At 60.3% G+C, this 21,643-nt stretch overlaps 2 protein-coding genes across 5 annotated transcripts; both read left to right on the top strand.

Annotated features, from left to right (window-relative positions):
* The first annotated feature begins 429 nt into the window (after nt 1-429).
* Nucleotides 430-16,362, top strand: PIK3R2 (phosphoinositide-3-kinase regulatory subunit 2). Of its 4 annotated transcripts, none has more exons than XM_040653788.2 (17): nt 430-603; nt 2,853-2,969; nt 5,301-6,027; nt 9,385-9,477; nt 9,996-10,058; nt 11,161-11,292; nt 11,492-11,693; nt 11,997-12,082; nt 12,397-12,502; nt 12,612-12,710; nt 12,877-13,057; nt 13,319-13,444; nt 13,707-13,849; nt 14,045-14,221; nt 14,481-14,552; nt 14,767-14,937; nt 15,249-16,362. In XM_040653788.2, exons 3-17 carry the CDS (start codon nt 5,676-5,678, stop codon nt 15,439-15,441), a joined length of 2,196 nt encoding a protein of 731 aa, XP_040509722.1. In that variant the 5' UTR covers nt 430-603; nt 2,853-2,969; nt 5,301-5,675; the 3' UTR covers nt 15,442-16,362. The 4 variants fall into 4 exon arrangements, with proteins under 4 accessions (XP_040509722.1, XP_046760657.1, XP_001233341.3 ...); XM_046904701.1 differs by having other exon boundaries at nt 2,820-2,969; XM_001233340.7 differs by lacking the exon at nt 2,853-2,969.
* On the top strand, nt 15,351-21,638 carry IFI30 (IFI30, lysosomal thiol reductase). Its single transcript, XM_418246.7, has 7 exons — nt 15,351-19,810; nt 20,466-20,645; nt 20,713-20,787; nt 20,867-20,962; nt 21,060-21,212; nt 21,291-21,359; nt 21,480-21,638. Exons 1-7 carry the CDS (start codon nt 19,214-19,216, stop codon nt 21,543-21,545), a joined length of 1,236 nt encoding a protein of 411 aa, XP_418246.6. The 5' UTR covers nt 15,351-19,213; the 3' UTR covers nt 21,546-21,638.
* The last annotated feature ends 5 nt before the right edge of the window (nt 21,639-21,643 follow it).

Below are 21,643 nucleotides of genomic sequence, written 5' to 3'. Positions count from 1 at the left end.
GAAGGGCCGAGCGCCGGCCTCGTTGTTAGCGTGACGGAGTTTTATGCGGTATTAAATTGTTCCTTGGGACGTGCTGCGGCCTGCGGCCTTCTGCAGAAGTGGCTGAGGCTGGGTGGGGGCTGGAGGGGGCTGAGGGGTTGGGATCCTCACGGAGGGCCCGTGCAGAGCCCAGTAGAGCACCCAGGCCCCACACGGCGCTCACAGCCCATGCGATGCTCCACACGCGATGCTCCACACGCGATGCTCCACGCCCGGCGCCCCGCGCCCTGTTCCCTCCTCCCGCCGCCAGGGGGCGCCACAGCACTCTCCCGCACGGCCGCGCTGCCTCACACCGCCGCGCGGCGGTTGGCGCCGGTCAGCGATCGGCTCTTTCCGGAACGATTCGGCCGCGGGGGCGGGATCCCGATGGCAGCCGGCAGAGCGGGGGAAGGGGCGTGACCAGTGAGCGTTCGGGGAGGTTCGTTCTTCTCCGACAGCTGTCGGGTCTTTCCGGGGCGGGTTCGGGCCGTTCCGGCGGCGTTCGGGCCTTTTCCCAGGCTGCCGCCGGGCCGGAAAGAAGGAACGGGCTGGAGGCGAGCGGCGGCGGATGGAGCGGGCGGAGAGGTGAGCGGGGGGCGGCGGTGGGGCCGACGGTCAGCGAGCGCGGCCTGCTCGGCGCGGGGAGCCGCGGGGCCGGCGGTGCGGGCGGGGGGCGGCGGCGGCAGCTGAGGGGCGCAGGCCCCGTCCCCTCCCGGGGCTGTCCCGGCCCTCCGCCGCGGCTCCCCGTCCCGGCCTTGCTGCCGTCCGTGTGCTGACGCGCTGCCCCGCGGCCGGGCCGCTCCCGGAGCTCCGCGTGCCGCCGTCGTTGCCTGCGGGGCGGCGTCCCGGCCTGCGACACGGAGGGTAACGGGGAATGACGCCAGGGGGGACCCGGCCTGCGCCAGTGCCCGCGGAACGGCCGCCGCTCCTCCGTCAGTGCGGGGCTTTTATCTCCGGAGCGGCTCTCGGGGGGGAACTGCCGCTGTGAGAGCGGAGAATGGGGACAGCTGAGTAAATACAGCCTCGGCCATCGCCTTCCTGGCCCGTCCCCCGCCCTGCCCCGCCGCTGCACCCCCCGGGCCGGGTCGGCCTCTGCTCCAATCCCTACCGCGTCCTCTATGCTTCTTTGCGGGGCAGCCCGAGCGGTGCTTGGGGCTCTTCGGTGATTCTGTGTTCTGACGTGACTCCGTTCTGCTCTGTGGTTTTGTGGCACAGCTTTGGGTCTCCCGGCGGTGATCGCTGCCCCCAAACCCCCCTTTGTACCTCTTGGCTCCTCTGAGGACGTGGAAAAATCCGTTCTGCCCGTAGTTGGTCCTCACTGGACCAAAGTTCTGCGTTGGTTGGGAGAGAAACCGCAGCGCAGTGGAATGCAGCGGGGAATGGAGCCAGGCTGGAGCGGCGGCAGAGTGCTTCGGCCCGAGCGCTGCTGTGTTTATAATAAAAAGGAGTATTTATAATATCGGGGCTCTCTTAATTCCTCTGAGAGTGTCTGCAGCCGCAGCTTGGCGCTGAAGCGGCTCAGAGATGGGAGATAGAAGGCAAACAGGGGAAGGGACGGCGCGGTTCTCGGGCTGGCAGGTCGTGCAGCTCTGCTGCATCCCCATAATGTTGCCCACGGCTGCGGTTCTGTCCCACCCCGTGGATCCCTTCGTGCCATTGCTGTGCCGTGTGGAGCTTCTCACAAAGTGCCACGAATTCCTGGTACCACAGGAACGTGACTTTAAGCAGCGGAAGCGGATGTCATTTTTGCATGCTCTCTGCTTTTTCAGGACTGTGACTTCTGTAGGGAAACAACCAAAATGCAGCCACGGCTGGGTTTGCTTCTGGGAAAAAAATCCCAGCCCAGAGCTCCTCTCTGTGCTCCTAAAGTGGAAGCAGAGTGTTGGTGTGACGTGTTGAGGGACCCGGAGCACAGAGACCCACTGCACGGAGTTCTGCTTGTGGGGGGGACGCCGCTGCTCTGTTGGCAGCTGCAGCAGAAGCGTTTCTTGGTGAGAAAAGAGGTGAAAATGGGCTTGGCTGCCCCATGCCAGGCTGCTTTTAGCAGCAGGAAGGTTTGTTCTCACGGTTTGTAACCTGTTAACGTGCGGGTTTTCAGGCAGTTCAGAACTTCAGATCTGGTTTGGGTTTTTTTTTTTGTCTTTTTTCTTCTCCTTTTTTCCCCCTCGCTGAGGATGTGATGGAAACCTTGGAGCTGTGTAGGCTGCCGTAAACGCTCTTCTTTTAACATATTTTACGCATACTTCTGCCTCGCTGGAGGGAAAGTAATGCTCTGCTTCGCTTCAAGCCAGGCTGCACTTTGAACTGCGTTTGGAACTCGGTTAAAAAGTGCAGGAACCGCATTTTATAACAGCTAAGATGCTTTTATTTATATGCTGGGCACACAGAAAAAGGCTCGCAATGTGTTTTTTGTTTCAAAGTGGTGTATTAAACAAAGGAAGTATTGACAGCGGCTAATGAATCGTGGGATTGTTTCTGGGCACCGAGATAGATTTACCAAGGTATTTAGATGTCTAATGCATGGGATTTTCAGAGGAGCCCGACAAGTGCTCGCCAGCACAGACACACGAGGCTGCTTCCCCGTGAGCGGAGCGGACCTGGAGATGGGCCCAGCAGAAATGTGCTGGCAAGCTGCTGGCTCTCCTGGCGCACGCAGAGCCCCGCTTTGGAGGTGCTGGCAGCAGGCAGGCTCATGCGTGTCCCGCGCTCTCGGCACCGCCTGCCCCTTCCCAGATTCTCCTTCCCTCCAAATATCTATTTAAGGGCTGTGGAGGCTGTGCGTTCCCTCCCTCTCTCCCCAGACACGCACCGATCCGCTCTGCTGCTCTCTGCAGAGGTTTCCCAGGTCGTGGTCCTGCACGGCTCAGCCGCCCGCTGGTGGCTCCTGGAGGACAGACAGCGGCGTCCCCTGGGTGCTCACTGCCAGCATGGACTGAGCACAGGGAAGGCAGGTGAGGTGCGAGGCCGGCCTGGCTCCAATTCCACAATTATCTGCATGCCGAGTGCCCTGCTGGGGCGTGGAGAGCGGGGCAGCATGGAGGCAGATCTCTGCTTTCCCACCGGGGTCTGTCAGCGGTGAGTGAGGTGCTGCAGCAGCTGAGCTCCTTGCCTTGTGCAAGAGCAGGCGCCGGGCTGGATGGAGCCAGAAGCTGTGGGACCTGCTCCTGGGAGACTCGGAGCTCCAGAGCCTCTTCCCACCCCACCGTGCAGCTCTGCTTTTAAAAGCTACTGAACGAGTTTGCCAGGGCTGAGCGTTTTTTGTCCTCCCAGCCTCAGAGGCTGCACGGGCCGGTTGGAAGCACCTGGCCTTTGTGTTGGGATCTGAGCCTAGATGCCAGGCAGCCGCTGCGTTCAGGCTCTGTCCCCCGCGGGCCGGTGGCTTCTCTCCATCAGACCCAGCAGGCGGAGTTCAGAGGGGCGAGGGGCAGACGTCCCAGCGTGGCCATAAATCTCTCTTAATGCTCTGGGTTATGAAGTAATATTTTCCTGGCTGGGACTGCTTGGATTCAGGAAATGTGTGCTCTGCTATGAGCGTTCTGTGGCTACTGTGCTGGGGTGTGCTGCCTTGCCTGCGAGCACCCCGCGTCCCGAGGGCCTCCTGGGGAGCTGTGCAGCCTTGTGTTGCACTTAGAGCTGTGGAGAAGCTCTCCAGCGACCTGGATCGGGCTCAGTCCTGTTCTGCACCAGCTGGAGCCTCCCTGCGAGCGTCCGGCCTCCCCGAGGGTTCTCTGCTCATTCATGGAGGAGGCAGCCCGGCTGGGATGTCTGCCCAGACTCAGGCAGCTAGCACAGGCTCTGGCTCCTGCACAGGTTTTGTGCTCTGCAGCCTCTTTGTGCCTTTCTTTGTCAAGGGAATGAGCAAGCCTTGCAGGGCGGTGCTGGGAGCAGCGGGGCTGCAGAGCTGGGGGTGCAGCCAGCTTCAGGGGGGGCTCATCTCATCTCTTCAACCTTCTGCTAGCACGCAGATGTGGTAGGAAAGGGGGCTTGTAGCTGCATGTAGCTGGCCCGGGAGGGTTATTTCAAGTTGCTGCAGATCACGGATGTTAATGCCTCTCGCTGAGCCCAGCATGAGGTCGGAGCCGCTCCATCTTTGCTCGGCAGAGCGTTCATCCTGCTGGGAAGGGTGCTGGGGTCAGCCGGTGGGGGCAGAGGGCTGTGCTCCTGCCTCGGGGAGCTCCGAGCTCTGATCGCTTTCAGATGAGGTGTGGGTTTCTGGGCCAGAATAGCTCAGGCCGTGAACAGGACCTGCAGCCTGTAGCAGGCCTACGGCATCACTGTGTTCTGAGCTGCCCCCGCAGGCTGTGCCTTGTAGGGCTGATCCTCAGCACCAGGGCTCAGCCCGAGGGAGGTGGAAATGGCAGGGAGGGATGGGAAAAGAGGCCGTGCCGGCTGGTGGGAATGCCCCGGCTCACACAGCCCTTCACCAGCGTGTTACAGCCCAGGTTTGTTCTTTTGGGTGGCTTTCTGGGCTGGGCAGGCGGCCTGTTCTTCCATTTCTCTGTGTTTGAATAGCTTAAAGGCGGTTAGCAGCTCTAAGCAGATTTGAAGGCTTCTGAAGATACTTTTATTTTTAACCCCTCTCGCTTCCATCTGTGAAGGAGCTGTGCCTGCATTGCCTACGCTTCGTGCTGCTGCTTTTAAATGAAAGTTCAGAAATTCACTTTGCTCAGAGCAAAGCTTTGAAGTGCTGCTCTGTGGGAATGGCAAAGCGTCTTGAAAGCTGGGTTAACCTACATTTGTGGGCACTTACCTTCAGAAAATGACTTGGTGGGGAATTGCATGGGGAGATGTAAAGGTGAACTGTGAAACGTAGTCAATTTAACAAGAAAAGGTTAAATCTGTTTGTTTTGCTCCTATTCAGGGCCTCCAGCTGGTGGTTGCAGGGTCACCCTTTTCTGTATGCAGAAGTTCCTGCATAAAGGCTGTTTTGTCCCACTTGTTGTCGTCTTGTTTGCATAAGTGCTATGAAGAGAGCAAGCCGAAGAAACAGAAGTGATCCTCTTTAAGATGCAGAGCTGGTGCCTGGCTGTGGCAGAGAGGAGGTGTTCGCTCTGCACGGCATTCCTGCGAGCAGCCGCTGGCTCCTCTCTTGCTTTGCTGAGTGTAAATTGCTCTTAGCATGTCCTGGCAGGGAGCGCTTGGATCCAGGGCTTGCAGTGAGCCTCGTTAGGAGGGAAGCGAGCCCTGCCTCGCTTGGATGATCCCCTGCTTTGAATGCTGGCGTCCTGGGAGGGCGCGGGGTGCCTGGCGGTGTGGTGACGAGCTTTCTTCTTTCATTGCAGGCTCTGGGACGGGAGAAGCAGCATGCCACGCGGCTCCTGGCTGCAAACGCGCTGTGCTTTTGCCCTGCGGACTCCAGGAAACCTTCGTCTTTTTTGGTGAATTGAACCCTGCCCTCTTTTTTCTTTGCTGCATGCCCACTCACGAGTGCTGGATTATGTTTGTCTCCTTCTCCCTTTGCTCCATAATTTGGCTGAATCGCGGCTTCAAGCTGAGGAAAAGGGGCTGCACCTAAGCACACCGGAGCACTGGGACCAGGCTCCTGAGGTGCCAGTTTGTGCAGAGACGTTCAGACTGCTGATGGGGGAGAGCTGCCCCTGAGGTCTCTCCCCTCCCATCCAAAGGACATTGCCTCAGCCGTTTGGAGCCATCTCCTCATGGCAGAGAGAATGGGCAGCACTGACGGCTTTCAGTACCGTGCGCTCTACCCTTACCGCAAGGAGCGCGAGGAGGACATTGATCTGGTGCCTGGGGACATCCTGGTGGTGAGCAAGGGAGCCCTGCAAGCCTTGGGCTTCAAAGATGGGGACGAGCAGAACCCCAACCAGATCGGGTGGATCCTGGGTGTCAACGAGCGGACCAAGCAGAAGGGTGACTTCCCCGGCACGTACGTGGAGTACGTGGGGCCCGTGAAGATCTCCGTCCCTTCTCACCGGCCCCGAGTGCAGAGACCCCTGCCTGCAACACCAGGAGCCAGTGGCTGCCGACTGCAGGAGGCTCTTGAGCAAGGTAGGCATCACTGCAGGTCCCTTCTGCTGCTCAGCAGATCCCTGCCAGCTGTTGAGTTGTGCAGGATCTGTGGGCTCATGCTCAGTTCTGGCTAAAAGCGAAGAAGTGCTGTGTTCTTCGGGTTTATTGATCTGTGTTCATACTTAGCAGTGCTTCTTGGGGCAATCCCTGTTCCTCTCTAACATCTCAAAGGTCTTTCCCTGGCCTGTGACCAGCTGGATCCCTGTGGTCCTCCTCCCTGCTCTGCTGAGGGTTTTGCCCCACTCCCCCCCTTCACGGGGCAAGTCCTGACCTGTCCCGTCTGCCTCCTGAGCACCCGGCACATTGCTCCTTGCCAAGAGCTGCTCAGCCGCACTGAGATGCAGTTACTTGTCTCTGGGCAAGAGGAGAAGAATCTGGGTCTAAAAGAGTACTTCCAAGAACTGGAGCTAGTTCTCATCTGCCTGGCGCTGATTCCTATTCATGCGTGGCAGAGCCAGGGCTGGGCAGGGCACGAGCACCACACACCTGGGGCAGGAACAGGGCTTGGCATGGCTTCAGTGGAGGAATGCCAGGCTCAGCGCTGCCTGCAGAGCTGGGAGCTATGGCTCTCCCATCAGATGCTGTACAAAACCTCTCTGGGGCCCTAAGGAGCAGAAAGGAGCCCCTGTGTGACAGCAGGGTGGTGGGACTGGGTGTGCTGCTCCCACACCTATCATCACAGCCTTGGGGATCCCACGGTCTCTGCGGGGTGTAAATGTGGCTGGGCCAGGTGCTGGGACTGGCAGCAGGAGCCACCAACTTGCGTCACCCCCCCCTTCCAAGAATTGGCACCTCGTGAGAGCCCAGGGCACGCTCTGCAGTGCATGTGTTGGCCTTGCCTGCGTCCAGCCCTGCACACCCTCGAGGGCTGTACTTGTGCCTCTGTGGGCTCTCTCATGCTCCTGGAGCTTGGCTTGGCAGAGCTGTGTGTGGGTGGTCAAAGCCTCTGTCCCGTGCAGGACTGGGGGTGGAGAGCTGTGTGATGTGGAAGAGGATACGTGCCAACGTTCCTGACCGATGGAAAAGACGTGGTTGGAAAAGAAACCAAAAGCCAGCTGGTCTGCTTCCTGCCCCAGGATGGGCAGTGTGAACACAGGGAGCCCGGTGCACTGGGTGCCAGCTGTGTCCTTGCCCCTCATGGGCGCACCCCACAGCCACCCCAGCCCTGGGCACACGATCTGTGGGACAGCAGTTCCAATGCCCGAGGCCATTTTGCACGCAGCATGTTGTGTTGCTGGGGGGAGGCGCTTTTTTTGCAACAGAGAAATTGTATTTAAGCCAAGGCTGTGTTATTTCTTTGTGGCCTGCCTGTCCTGGGATGAGGCCTACTTGGGAGCTGCAGAGATGGCTCTTGGCTGCCCGCTCAGCTCATAGCTGGCTGTATTTCTGCCCTACTTCCTGGGTCTGCCCTGACTTGGCAGTCCCTTATCCCCCTATCACGCAGAGCATGGCCGTACCGCAGCTTGGGAGGAAGGGGCCCCAGCAGAGCCAGCCCTGCAGGGCAGCAAGCCCCAGTGCTTTCCGAGGCTGAATTTATGAGCTTCTGGTGTTTGCCTTCTGCAGAGAGTGTGAGCGGAAAATGCGGCTTGGAAATATTTCCGCAGCTGCCCGGCTGTGCTGTGAGTGCCCTTGTTCGCTTTGGCCCAGCCCAGAGGCCCAGCGGGCTCGGGAGCTGCTGCTGGCTGCAGCATGGCTGCTGGATCCCAGCACAGGCTGCTGCCTGCTGAAACAGCACATTCCCAACTGGACCACGTGGGGAGCACAGCGTTTACCCTCCCTTCAGCCCTTCCCAAGGGTCAGGCCTGGAGCTGCCAGCCCTGTGCTCCTCGTCCAGCTGCAGCGAGGACAAGGGCAGGGGCAGCTCTTGGAGCAGCCTTGTTCTACCTTTGGATTGTCCAGCAGCAGCCTAGGTCCTCACTGAGCTGCTCCTTCCTCTGTGCTCATTGTCTCAAAGCATGGCCATGAGCTGTTTTGTCCCTCGCTGTAGCAGTGGGGACAGGAGGTTCACTGGGTACTAACTAATTTGCAGCTTGTGGTGGGACCACACTGGGTGCCCAGGCAAGCTCAGGTCAGATACGTGACAACAGAGCTGTGTTTTGCAATGCCGTGCTGCCTTTTGGCTCTGCTTCCATGAAGCAGAGCATGCTGGGTGTCCTCATGGACCACTGATGTCCCTTTACTGGGGACTGGCCTGGGGGAACCTCCTGCCTGGCTGGCGCTCCGTGGGGAGCAGGGATGAGCCTGACTCTGCTCTTCCTCCTGTTGGCAGCTGGGCGTGCACCCTCCTGCCCTGGCATGCGTCACACTCGGCATGGGGAAGCGTGCCTGGGGCCCTGCTGTGCTGGCCCTGAAGCCATCTCACTGGAGCACATAGGCTGTGCTTTGGCAGTGCCACTGCCCTGCCCTGTGATCACACTGCAGCTCCCAGCTCCATCTCCAGCTTGCCAAAAAGCACCTCGAGGCAGCTGCCCTGTATCACGGCATGTTGCAGCCCTTCCCCCACCGCTGTGATCCTGTTATGGATCCAGAGATGGCACTGAAGTGCTGTTTGATGGGATAAATGTGGGGAGGGTCTGGGAGCACGCAGGTAGAGCAGTGAGGGCTTGCTGGGCTCCTGGGACACGTGGTGTGGAGCAGCTGGCCGTGCTGCCCTGACCGGTCTGTGCAGGCTGCTTGGACTGCAGGGGCTGCCTGCAGCTCTCCTGCCACAGGGTGCCTGGTGCTGTGCCGTGGGCTGCCTGGGCCCTGCAGCAGCTTGCACAGAGGTTATGGGCTAGCGGGGAGGGGGAGGCAGAGGGCTGGTTTCCATGTAAAACGAGCAATCAAGGGCAGGAATTTGCTGACACTGCACTCTGCCTGAATCGCTGGATTAATCACAGCTCACCGCTGCAAGCGAGCTCCCTGGCCACGTTCCTCCAGCAGCCCCATGCTGTGTCCTGTCCTGGGCAGAGGCTGAGCTGAGCCTGAATTCCAGAGCCCAGGTAACCCCTGCGGTGCCTGCCCACACGACCTGGGCACTCAGGGAGGTAAACTCTGCTCTGTACCATCATCAGAAAGCAGTAGGGATCCCTCTGTGCACACCCCATTGTGCTTTCTGGGGCTCTGAGGAAGGCTGGGCTCCACAGATTCTGGGCTGGTTTAGGGACCAGCTCGTGGGCTCCCTGCAGTCTCTGCATAGCATTTGTGTGGCTGTGGCCTGGCAGCAGGGGTCAGGGGCCGGGCTTTCTCTGCCTGGGGATGCTGCTGTTGGGAGCGGTGTTATTGTTCGTGCTCTGGCCCCAGCTCTGCTGCGAACTGCCTGCCGAGCGGGGTCTGACCTCTTCTCTCTCTCCCCAGGGTCTCCTCTCCCTGACCTGCAGGAGCAGTTCAGCCCTCCAGAGGTTGCGCCTCCGCTGCTGGTGAAGCTGGTGGAAGCCATCGAGAAGAAAGGTAATGGGGGACATTGAGTGCCGTGGGGCTGACACCCCCTAGAGCCCCAGTGAGAGTGGGACAAAGGCAGCTGTTTATAAAGCTGTTAGTGTTGGACCAAACCCTGGGATACGTGATACACAGCTGCCTGTGGGAGGGGGCCCTCCCAATCCTCTCTGGCTTCAGGTGCTGGTCCTTAGGGTCAGGCTTGACCCTGCTGTGCTGTCCTGCTCCAAACAGCACAGGAGCTTGTGCTGCACTGCTTGGAACTCAGCAGGGTGCTGAGGTACCCTGGGTGCTGGGCAGGCTCTGCAGGGTGCGCCCAAATCCCCGCTATGGGAGCACTGAAGCGGGGCTTGCAGCTCCGGCGGGGTGTCCCAAGGACCGAGAGGGGCTGTGGCAGCGTCTGCAGGAGTGCTGTGTGAGCTGCCTGCCCTGAGTCGTGCTGCAGCCGCTGTCCTACCAGGCTGGCTCCAGAACGGTGTGTGTGCTGGGACTTGCACGACTTGCAGCTAACAGCAGCGTCCTCACTTCTGCAGGGTTAGACAGCGAGATGTTATACAGGACATCTGGCTCCGAACTGAGGCAAGCTCTAAGAACCGGTAAGAACCAGCTCTTCATGGTGAGGAGGCGAATCGGCTCAGATGGAGGAGATTAGTGGATGTGACAGCACCAGCAGTAATGCAATCCAGGCCGGGCTCGCCTGTCCCTGGCGGTTCCTGACTGCCGGCACGCTGCCTGCGGGGCTGGGCCTGCCCGTCCTGACACGTCCCCCTCACATGCTGGGGTCAGGATGGGGAGGATTCCTGCTGCCATCCACGGGCAGGGGTCAGGGCAAGGGGATGCAGCACCAGCTGAGAGACCTGCAGGCCTCCAAGTGAATCCCCACGCGGGTCTCCTGCCATCTTTTCGGGGCGCCCTGCTCTCAGGGTGCTCTGACGACAGCCTTGTGGAGGTTTCTCTGGCTCTCTCACACCACTAATAAGCAGGAGAGGATCACAGAGCTCAGCCTGGTGGCTGGAGCTGTGGCTCTGCTGTGCCTGCGGCTGATGGTCTGTGCCAGCGAGCCCCGGGAGCTGTCTGCCTCTCGGCTGAGCCTGGGCCTCTTCCAGCACCCTGCGAGCTTGTCCCCTTTTACAGATGTTCTTCATGGGCCCAAGCTAAGCAGTGCTGTTGGCTCTGGCCATGCTGCTCTCTGAAGAGGCTCTGTGTGCTGTCCCAGCAGCCTGTGCCTGGTGTTCCTAGGGCAGCACGCTTCAAGGGAGACATTTTCCCTGTTGGGTTTGGTGTGTGGATGATTGGCTGATTCCCTCTTCATGCCTGTCTCTAACAGCAGCAGGGAATAAAACTCACCCAAGTCACGTGTGCCCAGGATTCCTTGGCAGGGCTCAGCAAAAGGTGTGGGTACCCAAATCTACTAACACCCCCTCCCAGGGGAGCCTGTGCCAGCTTACTTCAGGGAGATGGGCACTTCCAGTCAGGTTCAGTCTTCTGATCTGCTTGACTGCCTAGGAGCTGCCAGAACTCTCTCAGAGTGCCCACCTGCTGTGTCCCATGATTGCTGGCAGCAGCCAGAGATTTTGTAGCTGTTTCTAGGTGTCTGGGTTCACTGTGCTGATGAGGCACAAGCTCATGCTGCAGTGGGGCTCTGGGGTGGATGTCAGATCTGCACCCACCTCCCATGGGAAATCTCTGCCCTGGCAGATTGGAGCCTGGGTGACCTGGAGCCCTTTGACGTGCACTCCCTGAGCGAAGCGCTTCGAGGCTACCTGCAGGACCTGCCCTCCCCCGTGGTGCCGGTGTCCGTGCATGGAGACATCCTTCGCATCCTGCAGGGTAAGGGCTTCCCTGGCCACACTTGGGAATGGGTGAGTGGGTGGAACGGATGTGTTTGGGGTAATAAAATAGGTCTTGTCCCTCTGGGGATTGTCATGTGGTCTCTGCTGCTGACAGTGCTCCCATGCTGTGACAGCCAGAGCGTGGAAAGCAGTGCTGACTGCCCAGCCATTCCGTCGTGTCTTACTTCTCTCCCCAGAGATCCCCCAGCCAGAGAATTGCCGGAAGCAGCTGCTGCTGGCCTTGGAGTCGCCTGCAATCCCACTCCAGAACACACTCACCCTACAGTTCCTGCTCCGGCATCTGGGGAAGGTATCGCAGCAGGCTGAGAGCAACAGCCTCCACCCTCAGGCCCTGGGAGAGATCTTTGGCCCCCTTCTCCTCCGGCTGCCCGGCGCCAGGTACGTGCAGCTCTGGGGTCCCAGCCACGTACCCAGTGCTGGCCGCTGTGCCTGCCAGGACAAGGAGTCCAGGCTGTAACAGTATGTTTGCCCGCACCCCCAGCCCTGCTGCACGTGGGATTAAACTGCTGGCAGCATACAGAGGTGGGGCCCAAAGCCAGGGCAGAGCCCTTCTGTTATTCTGTACTGCAGCAGCTGGGCTATGCTGGGATGAACAGCTGACCCTGCTGACCCGTTGCGCAGGGGGCATAGGGGAGTGCCAGGTTCTCCCCTACAATTGCTGATTCGTTCCTCTCCCTGCAGCCCAGAGCTGAGTCCTGACTTCTCCGTGCTTTTTCTGGAGATGCTTTTGCAGACAAAGGAGTTGGAGCCAGAACAGTTGCCTCCAGGTACCGTCCCCCATAGCTGACATGCCCCCCTCTTTGGGACCCGAGGCATTAGCATTTGTGCTTGTGTGGGTGTGGAATCCCTGCCTCCCTGAGCAGATTGCTGAGGGCATTTCTGTAGCCCAGCTGTGCATGGATGCCTGCTCAAGGCTCTAATCTCTTGCTCCTGGCAGTGTGGTGGCCCAGCAGGGCTTCCCAGGACAGTCACCTCAGGGCGGGGGACTCGGAGCTCCAAGGGATTGCCTCTGGCGAGGGTGTGGAGCTGGGACTTGGGCCAGTCCCTCTTTAACCCTGCTTCAACCCTACTTCTCTTATAGCATTGCCTCCAAAACCACCTAAGCCAAAGCCCAGTGCAGCCAGCCTGGCCAACGGGAACAGTGTGCCCTTGCAGGACGCTGAGTGGTACTGGGGTGACATTTCCCGGTAAGGGGGTGGCTGACAGCTCCTGCTGTGGATGCCCAGGCTGTCGGGCTATGTAGGGGAGCTCTGGTTGCACCTCACAGGCTGTGACAATCGACTCTGTCCCCCTCAGGGAGGAAGTGAACGAGAAGCTGCGGGACACACCAGATGGTACCTTCCTGGTGCGTGATGCCTCCAGCAAGATCCAGGGGGAGTACACGCTCACACTCAGGTACGGTGCTGGAGCCCTCTGAGAGCCTCCGCTGCCCTTGGGTGGAGCTGCCAGCAAGTGTCCCTATGGCCGCTGGGACATCAGGCTGGCACAAGGGGCACATCCGTGCTGGAGCAGAGCACTGGGGTGGTGATAAGCACCCTCTGCTCTCCCCTCCCTGCTACAGGAAAGGAGGCAATAACAAGCTGATCAAAATCTTTCACCGGGAAGGGAAGTATGGCTTCTCAGAGCCCCTGACTTTTGGCTCAGTGGTGGAGCTCATCACACATTACCGGCATGAGTCGCTCGCCCAGTACAACGCCAAGCTGGACACCAGGCTGCTCTACCCCATCTCCAAGTACCAGCAGGTGAGGCCTGTGCTGCAGGAGTATGGCTGGCCAGCACAGCCAGAATCAGGGCGTCTGATTGCTCATCCATCCCTGGCCCTTCGGTAGATGGGCTCCGTGGTCCAGACTATGTCCTGCAGCATCTCTTCGCTGTGCTGGGACGTTGCTTTGTGGGGTAATGGGCACCCTGCAGGGTGGGTGGAGTTTCATGGGGCCAACTGCCGTACAGAGGGGCTGCTGTAGGGCAGGAGTGGTCCTGACCTGAGGCTTTGTGTATTGCAGGACCAAGTGGTAAAAGAGGACAGCGTGGAAGCTGTAGGGGAACAGCTGAAGGTCTATCACCAGCAATACCAGGACAAAAGCTGGGAGTATGATCTGCTGTATGAGGAGTACACCCGCACTTCCCAGGTACGTGGCCCCATGGGCTGCCCTAACATCGCCAAACACTGGCAGCCATACGCTGCACAAAGGAGAGCAGAAGTTGGGCACTCACTGCCCCGTTTGTCCACTCCTGGATGTGGGGGGACTCTCCAGAGGACTGCAAAGTGGGAATGTATTGACTGCACCAGGGACAGCGCTGGTTTGGGAATGGGGGAAGAGGATGCTCCAGATGGGCAGAAACCTGCCCACATCCTCCCCCTCACTCAGCTCTCCCTTCTCTTCAACTCAGGAGCTGCAGATGAAGAGGACAGCAATTGAAGCCTTTAATGAAACGATCAAGATCTTTGAGGAGCAGTGTCAGACACAGGAGAAATGCAGCAAGGAGTACATCGAGCGCTTCCGGCGGGAGGGCAACGAGAAGGAGGTGCAGCGGTGAGAACTGGGGACAGCAGTGACCTGCCCTGCGTGGGGAAAGGGCTCTTGGGGCTGGAGGGAACATCCGGGCTCAGGGCAGAGCCGAGGCACGCACAGCCCTTGTCTCCAGCAGCGTGCTGCAGGCTGGAGCTGGCAGGCTGCCTCCGTCGCCTCCCCCACCTTGGCTCACAGCCGACCCCTCCTTTCTCCCAGGATCCTCATGAACTCAGAGAAGCTCAAGTCTCGCATCACGGAGATCCACGACAGCAAGATGAAGCTGGAGCAGGACCTGAAGAAACAGGCCTCGGAAAACCGGGAGATCGACAAGCGCATGAACAGCCTCAAGCCAGACCTCATGCAGCTGCGCAAACTGCGGGACCAGTATTTGGTGTATGTAGTGCCTGCCCCCGCAGAGGGCTGGGAGAGGGGCCCAGCTCCCCTGCAGCCTGTCCAGCTGGCTCCTTGAGGGCTTTGGGGTTTGTCAGACCGGCTCTTAGGGCTGCTGTGTGCGGGAGTAAGGAGCCCTGCGGCCTCAGGGCATGGCAGCTCCTCAAAGGGGGAGGCTGCTGCCCTCTGGCGATGGCTGCTGGGCGAGTGCTGTCTGGCCTGGGCACGCTGCCTGCACTGAGCTCTGCCTCTCCTTCTCTAGGTGGCTGACGCAGAAGGGTGCCCGGCAGAAGAAAATCAACGAGTGGCTGGGTATCAAGAATGAGACGGAGGAGTGAGTGTCCCTGCTCGTGTGTTGGGGGCTGTAGGAGCACAGCTGGTGCAGCCAGTTCTGCCTGTTTGGGGGCCTTGGGCGAGTCCCATCTCCCTGTCTGGGAACTGAGGACGCCTTCCTTGGCAGCACTGATGGCAGCTGGCTGAGGGAGGGGAGATGTGGGGGCCACGTGTCCAAAGCAAAGGGCCCTGACCCTGACTGTGCTCAATTGCAGTCAGTACTCCATGATGGATGACGAGGAGGAACTGCCCCACCACGAGGAGCGGACGTGGTACGTGGGGAAGATCAACCGCTTGCAGGCAGAGGAGATGCTGTGCGGCAAACGGGACGGCACCTTCCTGATCCGTGAGAGCAGCCAGAAGGGGTGCTATGCCTGCTCCGTGGTGTGAGTACCCCCACAGTCCTCTGTGTGAGGCTGTAGCCACGTGGGGAGCACAGGCCGGTGGAGCAGGATGGGACTGGTGTTGGCTGTGCTCCCGTGCTGCTCTGCCCTTCTCTTGCCAGATGCTGGAGCTGGCAGAGGCATCAGCTGGCAGGCTGGGCTTCCCCAAAGTCTCCCATCTGCCTCGGCTCCTCGTGCCAGGGCCAGATGTATCTTTGAGCAGCTCTGGTGATGCCAGCTTGTGCTCTGCTCTTGCTGTTGTAGCAGGGATCCTTTGCATGCCACTAACCTGCATTCTCTTTTCTCCCCGGCAGGGTGGATGGTGACACCAAGCACTGCGTGATCTACAAGACGGCGACTGGCTATGGGTTCGCAGAGCCCTACAACCTGTACGCCTCCCTCAAGGACCTGGTCTTGCACTACAAGCACACATCCCTGGTGCAGCACAATGACTCCCTGAATGTCACGCTGGCTCACCCGGTCCTTTCCCAGCCACCAGCCAGATGAACAGACCGTGCACAACACAACAGCTGCCTTCAGCTTTTCCCCAGAGCGCTGCTTTCTGGCTCTGGACTCTTGCACCCTGTATAGTTGAGTCTCTGTGCTCCTGCCCCTCCAGAGCATCTGAGATGTCTGTGACCGTTCCTGGTGTCCCTTTTGGTCAGTAGCTGAAACCCGTGTTGGCTGATGGGACAGAAAGGCTGGAATGTTGACTCACAGCGGCCTCCAGCCCTTACGAGGTGGGATCTAGTTGTGATTGAATTGCTGTGGATGAGCGCAGCCCCCTCCCCTTCCCCAACAAACAGCTCAGATCCCCTTCTTGCTGGCAGGTTGCCCCGCTATGCATCACTGTAGAGCTAGATCCCAATTCCTCTGCACTGTGGTGTCAATCCTTGCCCAGCCGAGCAGCACTGGCGCACTCTGTGCGAGGGGCTCCTTGCTGGATCCTGGAGGAGGAGGAGGAGGAGGAGGAGCCTCCGCTGAGCGTGTGCGTCCTCCACTCTCACTTCCCTCGGTGACTTTGCAGGCGGGGGTGGGAGCTGCTGTCTGGTACGAGGGGTGCTGCTCTTCCATGCAGAGACTCATTTCAAAAAGAAGACGGTGTCCCCCGCGGGGCAGTGGGTGTGCTGGGAGGGGGGCTTCTTGGCCGAGGTCCCCACTCCGTCCTGTGCCCCACCTCGCTGTCTTGTCCCCTGGTGTCGTAGCCACCTCTTAGTGTTGCTGTCTGGGGAGGGAGGATGTGGTTCGTGATGAATCTCTCACCTTAGTTGTGCCAACTAAGCTGTGAAATCCGTGTTGGTACCCGTGTTTTTCCCGGCAGAATCCGTGGGACGCACAGCTCTTTGTTTCTGGTTGTCTTTGGTGAATCTCTGCGAGTGTAACCCGTTGAAGCTAACTGTAGCTCTGTAAATATGGTTCTGTTTGTAATTGGCTGCTTACCTCGTCCTGCTGAACTCCCACTACGACATGCAAGCGCGTGGGCAGCGGCTGGGCGGGCTGCTGCAGCTCGGGGCAGGAGGGGTGGGAGGCTGACGCACACTACGAGCCCTGCCCAAAATGAAGGACCTCTGCCGCAGGAGGGGGGCATTTCCGCTGGGCCTGGGGCCTTAGCATGTAGGGATGTATATGCATGATACCCAACTATGTATGCAAAGCACTTATATTCGTGAGTACTGTATGGGGACGGGGGGTGAGCGAGCCGTGGTGGTTGTAGAGCTGCCCACTGCAGCACGGGCAGGGCTTGGGACGTCTCTGTTAAAGTTCAGAGGGCTCCAGGACAGCAGAGGAGGTGCGGGGTGGGCCCTGCAGGAGCTTTAACAGCCAGACCTGGGTCTGAGTCGAGGCTGCGGTGGCTTTTGCTTTACTGCGTCATCCTGTCTGCCTGGGTTGAAGAAAGCATCGGTCGTCCTCTTGATTTGCCTGAGAGGCCCTTTCCCTTACAGAGGCCGCATCCTCAGGACGGGCTGGTGGATGCTGTAGGCTTTGCTGCTTCTGCTTCGTGTCATGATGGGCTGGGCTGGGTCCTCAGGTGCTGCGGTGCGTCTGTGTGTGCTCTGCCCACGTCCCATCCTCCATGCACTGTCTGCAGTGGGGCCCGCGGCGTTTTGTGCTCCCAATTCCCAATTCCCATAGTCAGCTCTGCTGCTCGCATTGATCCAGGCTGCTCACATTGATCCAGGCCACTCCCTGGATCCTTTTTGGATCTGGGATTGCTGGAACAAATGTCACGTTCCTGTTGCTTGTGGCAGCTCTCCTACTCCCAGCTGTACCCCCCCACTCCTTGCTCTGTGTGCCCTCCATGGGCCCTGGGCCCTGTGCTGGGGCTCCCCTGCTCTGTCAGTGTTCGGTGCTATCACTCGGGGATCACGTGGTGATCAGTGATAATTAATAATTAAGGGAACAGTTTGGGCTGGGACATGAGAGCTCAGACAGGCAGTAGGGCTGGCAGTCTCGGTGCTCGGAGTCCTCCCTGTGTAATCATTATTGGAGGTGACTTATTGAAGTCACTCACACTCCATCTGAAGGGGAAAAAGCAGTATAAAAATGTCTTCAGAGAGGAGGAAATGGAGGGAGGATACCATTGCAGCCCAACCTGCAGCAGGATGACACTGCTGTCTTCTGGGACCAGGCGGTGGCTGAGTCTCTCTCCCCCCATAGGGACACCCCGCGGGTGAGATTTGCACACTCAGAGTTATTCCATGAGTGAACGTGTTTGTGGCCAGCTCGGTTCCTCATTCTTGCTTCTGGTGTTTGCTCTGCAGTGTATTTATCACCGGCAATCCAAACGGATCTGCAGTCTGTTGCCTCAGTAAGCAGCACAGAGTGCAGATTGGTTTGGTGATGGTCCCACTGAGCACAGCCACACTCCCTCTGGGGGCTGTTCGGTGTGAGTGATGGGAATGCGGCCGTCACTGTGAGAGTTCGAAGTGGGCATTGCTCGGAATCACAGCCCGGCTGCCCCCAGCCCCTCTCGTAGCAGACCAAACTGGAACGCCAGGAGGTTTATTTTCTGCCAAACTTCTTCACCCTTTACAACAGACACAGAGCCCTCGCGGGGGGCTGTGACACCCCAAAGCTTTGTGCTGGGCTCCTGCGCTGTGGGGGTGGGCTGCAGGGACGGCTCCTCCGGCCCCTCATCCACAGCACCCCCAGCACTGCCTGCTCTGCTTCAGCCGCTCCCAGCGCTGTGCTTGGCCTGGACTTTGCTACCCAGGGGAATTCCAGCTTCCCGTGACGGCGTTTTTTACCCTCCCGGCTGTATTTCTGATTCTCCTCACGCTGTCCCTCCCTGCTGCACAGCCACGGCCTCTGTGTGAGCTCAGCAGCAGCCGCGGTGGCCCCACAGCATCTTCCAGCCCTGACACGCATCACCGCGGCTGGGGACGCGCGGTCGGCCCCACGGGGCTCTGCTTGCAGTGCTGTATGCGGCGAGGAGGACCGGGCCCTTCCCAGGGCTGCCGTTCCCCAGCCGTGCTTGACTTGGCTCTCGGAAACGCTCCTTTTCCCTCCTTTCCCCTTCAGGCTGAAGACCAAACCCCGAGCTTTCTGCAGCGCGGCTCCCCTGGAATAAGCTAGTTGTGATTTGTCTTTGATGCTTTTGCTCGTGCTGTCCGGGTAGTGACGTGTTTCGAGGCCCTGGGCTGTGCTTTGCTGCTTGTGACCCGCATGTCCCCCACCGCCCTGCCTGCCCACGTCCCACGGGCACAACGCGGCCCTGCGGGGGGGCCCAGGGATGTGCCCGGCTCTGCTCGCTTCGGGTCGGGTTGCATTGCTCTGTTCCCAGCTCAGAACACTCTGAGCCCCCCCATATCACCCCTGATGGCGCTCACGTGGCAGGGGGGTGATGGGGGGGGGGAGGTGGGGGGCAGAGGTGCCCCGACTGCTTTGTGCTCAGAGCGGACGTGGCGGCTGTGTGAGCGCTACCGAGATGTTAGTCCTTAGGTATATGCAATAATCAGTACTCTAACTCGCCACTTCAGCTGTTTGTTACCAGCAGTAGTTCTCTATGCTCTTTCTGTTGATGTTTACTAATGTCAACCCAGTATTTGTTACTGTAAGAGGATTTTTGTACGGTACTTCAAAAAAAAAAAAAAAAGAAAAAAAAAAAAGAAAACGGAAAAAAAAAAAAAACCCACAAATAAAACGGATTGAATGAGGTGATCACAGGGCTGGCTTTGGGGTGGCTGTGGGTCCCCGCGGGAACTGAGATGGGAGGGGACCGAAGTGACGTCTGAGCCCAAAAGGGCAAGAAACAGCCAGAGCCGCGTGGCTGCAGCCCATGGGGAAGTGCCGACTTCCCCCACCGCTCCCAGGAGGGGTTGGGGGCCGGGCCGGGCACCGGCTGCAGGGCTGGGGGCTTCAATGGGGGCTCAGAGCGGGGCTGGGGGCACCTGGCTGCCGGGAGCTGTTGGTGCCGCTCAGGGCTGTGTTTCTGCCCATGACCTTTCGCAACTGGTCCGTGCCCGAGGAAGCGGTGACGGCCGTTGGGGTTGGGGTGGGTGGCTGTGCCCCAAAACCCAAACGGCAGAGCTGTGCCCCGAAGCCTCCGCCGCCCCATGGCACGTGCTATGGGACAGCAGGGATGGTTTGGCGGCATCCACAGCCCCACGTGAGTCAGCGGTGTTGGTGTCACATGAGGAGGTCGGTTGCGCCAGGCAGGAAGGGCGTGCGGAGGCGGGTGCAGCCGGGCTTTAAAAGCCCCAGCTGGGACAGGCTCGTCTCTGCACTGGCTCTCAGCCACCCCGCCGACCCCATGGCCCCTGCTGTGCCGCTGGCCCTACTGGCCGTGGGGCTGGGGCTGGGGCTGGCCCTGCCCAGCTGTGACTACCCGACCCACCTCTGGTGCAGCTCACGGGAGATCGCCGTTGCTTGCCAGGTCAGAGCCGCGGGGCCGGGGTTGGTGCCATCTGTGGGCACGCAGCTGCTGCTGCTGGTGCTGTACGAGGCCGGGGCGGGGGCGCGTGGGGCTGCAGCTGCACACAGTGCTCACACCCGGTGCTGGGACCCGGTGCAGGTGCTGGCTCTGAGCATTGCTCCGGCACGCTGCAGGGATGCTCGGGATCCCACATCCAGCGGCACTCCCCGCCACACCTGGGGAAGAGCCGTGCTGCAGCCAGACCTCCTCCCATCCCCGGGCTCCGCTGTCACTTCTTTTTCAGCAAGAAGCAGCTTTGCAGCTCATTCTGCCATGAATCGCTCCGGATGGTGGCACTGCTAACGGCGGGGCCGGCAGCACCGCATGGGCTGCAGCCCACCCGGCGGTGGGTGCTGTGCCCCCACTCAGGCGGGTCCGGACCCCACTGGCTGTGGTTTTCCCCAGAATACATGGCGGAAGTTCCTGTGGAAAGCCCCAGCACCACACGCACAATCCTGCAGCTGCAGCAAGCGCCCTGCGGTTCTCACTTCCCTCCCAGGGCACGCAAGGCCCCATCCTGCCCCATCCCAGCAACTTTCCCCCATGCTATGCAACCGCAGGCGGCTGCAGCCTTACCGTGGCACAGCCCCCATGCCCCAAACCCTTCCACTCGCAGGCAGAGAGCCACTGTGCCAACCTCGCGCACCCGACAGCCGCTCCCGTGCAGCTGAGCCTATACTACGAGAGCCTGTGCCCGGCCTGCCGGGGCTTCCTGGTGCAGCAGCTCTTCACCACCTGGCTGCTGCTGCCCGTGGAGGTCCTGAACATCACTCTGGTGCCGTACGGCAACGCTCAGGTAGGAGCAGCTGCAGCCCTCTGCTGAGAGCGCACTGCCAGCCGCGCTCACACCGCTTCGTCCGCAGGAGAGGAACGTCTCTGGGAAGTGGCAGTTCCAGTGCCAGCACGGCTCGGAGGAGTGTTTGGGCAACATGCTGCAAGTGAGCCGGGCTACCCCGGGGCCCGTCCTCACGGCACAGTTTGGGGGATGCTCACCACAACCCCCCCCCGTCCCCGCAGGCCTGCCTGATGCACGAGGCCCAGAACTTCACCACCTATTTTCCTGTCATCTTCTGCATGGAGTCGGGCTCCTCCGCCACCAAGAATCTGAAGGCTGTATGGCACTGCCCCCCGCCCCACGGCTGCCCTCCCCGATCTTTAAGGTCCCTCCCAACCCGAAGGCACTCTGTGATGCCCTGATCCCACTGCACAGTGCCTGCAGTTGTACGCCCCGCAGCTGGATGCAGGCCGCATCACCGCCTGCGCGCAGGGGGAGCTGGGGGCCGCCCTGATGCACCGCAACGCTCAGCTGACGGACGCTCTCGACCCGCCGCACCAATACGTCCCCTGGGTCGTCATCAATGGGGTACGGGGGGCTCGGGGCTTGGAGGGGGGGGGCCGCGGGGATCGTCCCCATGACGAGCAGCCCCACATCTCCCCGCAGAAGCACACGGATGAGCTGCAGGCGCAGGCCCAGAGCTCGCTGCTGAGGCTGGTGTGCCAGCTGTACCAGGTGGGACGGGGACGGGGATGGGGATGGGGACGGGGACGGGACGGAGGGGCCGGCGGTGCCAGGCGGCACTGGGGCGTGCTGTGCTCCCCCCGCCGGGCACGACCGGCCGCTGTGTGGCAGGGGGACAAACCCGAGGCCTGCGAGGACACGGAGAGCCCGAAGCCCGGCGCCGTCTGCAGGCGCTGAGGGGGGTCTGCAGGGCCGGAGTGGATGCAGGCGGCGGGGAGCACCGCGCTGCGAGCGAGGAATAAAGAGAATCATTGTGTGCGGAAACATAAAGAGCG

Source organism: Gallus gallus, chromosome 28 (assembly GCF_016699485.2).
Source record: "Gallus gallus isolate bGalGal1 chromosome 28, bGalGal1.mat.broiler.GRCg7b, whole genome shotgun sequence".
NCBI lineage: Eukaryota > Metazoa > Chordata > Aves > Galliformes > Phasianidae > Gallus > Gallus gallus.
This window is presented reverse-complemented; position numbering and strand designations above follow the sequence as displayed.

Bases quoted from the DNA above. Each gene is read 5' to 3' on its own strand.
- PIK3R2 (XM_001233340.7), top strand. From the start codon at position 5,676: ATGGCAGAGAGAATGGGCAGCACTGACGGCTTTCAGTACCGTGCGCTC. The intron at 11,694-11,996 runs GTACGTGCAGCT...CTCTCCCTGCAG, and splicing joins CTCCGGCTGCCCGGCGCCAG to CCCAGAGCTGAGTCCTGACT. The intron at 14,553-14,766 runs GTGAGTGTCCCT...GCTCAATTGCAG, and splicing joins ATCAAGAATGAGACGGAGGA to TCAGTACTCCATGATGGATG.
- IFI30 (XM_418246.7), top strand. From the start codon at position 19,214: ATGGGGAAGTGCCGACTTCCCCCACCGCTCCCAGGAGGGGTTGGGGGC. The intron at 20,963-21,059 runs GTATGGCACTGC...CCCACTGCACAG, and splicing joins CCACCAAGAATCTGAAGGCT to TGCCTGCAGTTGTACGCCCC. The intron at 21,360-21,479 runs GTGGGACGGGGA...GCTGTGTGGCAG, and splicing joins TGGTGTGCCAGCTGTACCAG to GGGGACAAACCCGAGGCCTG.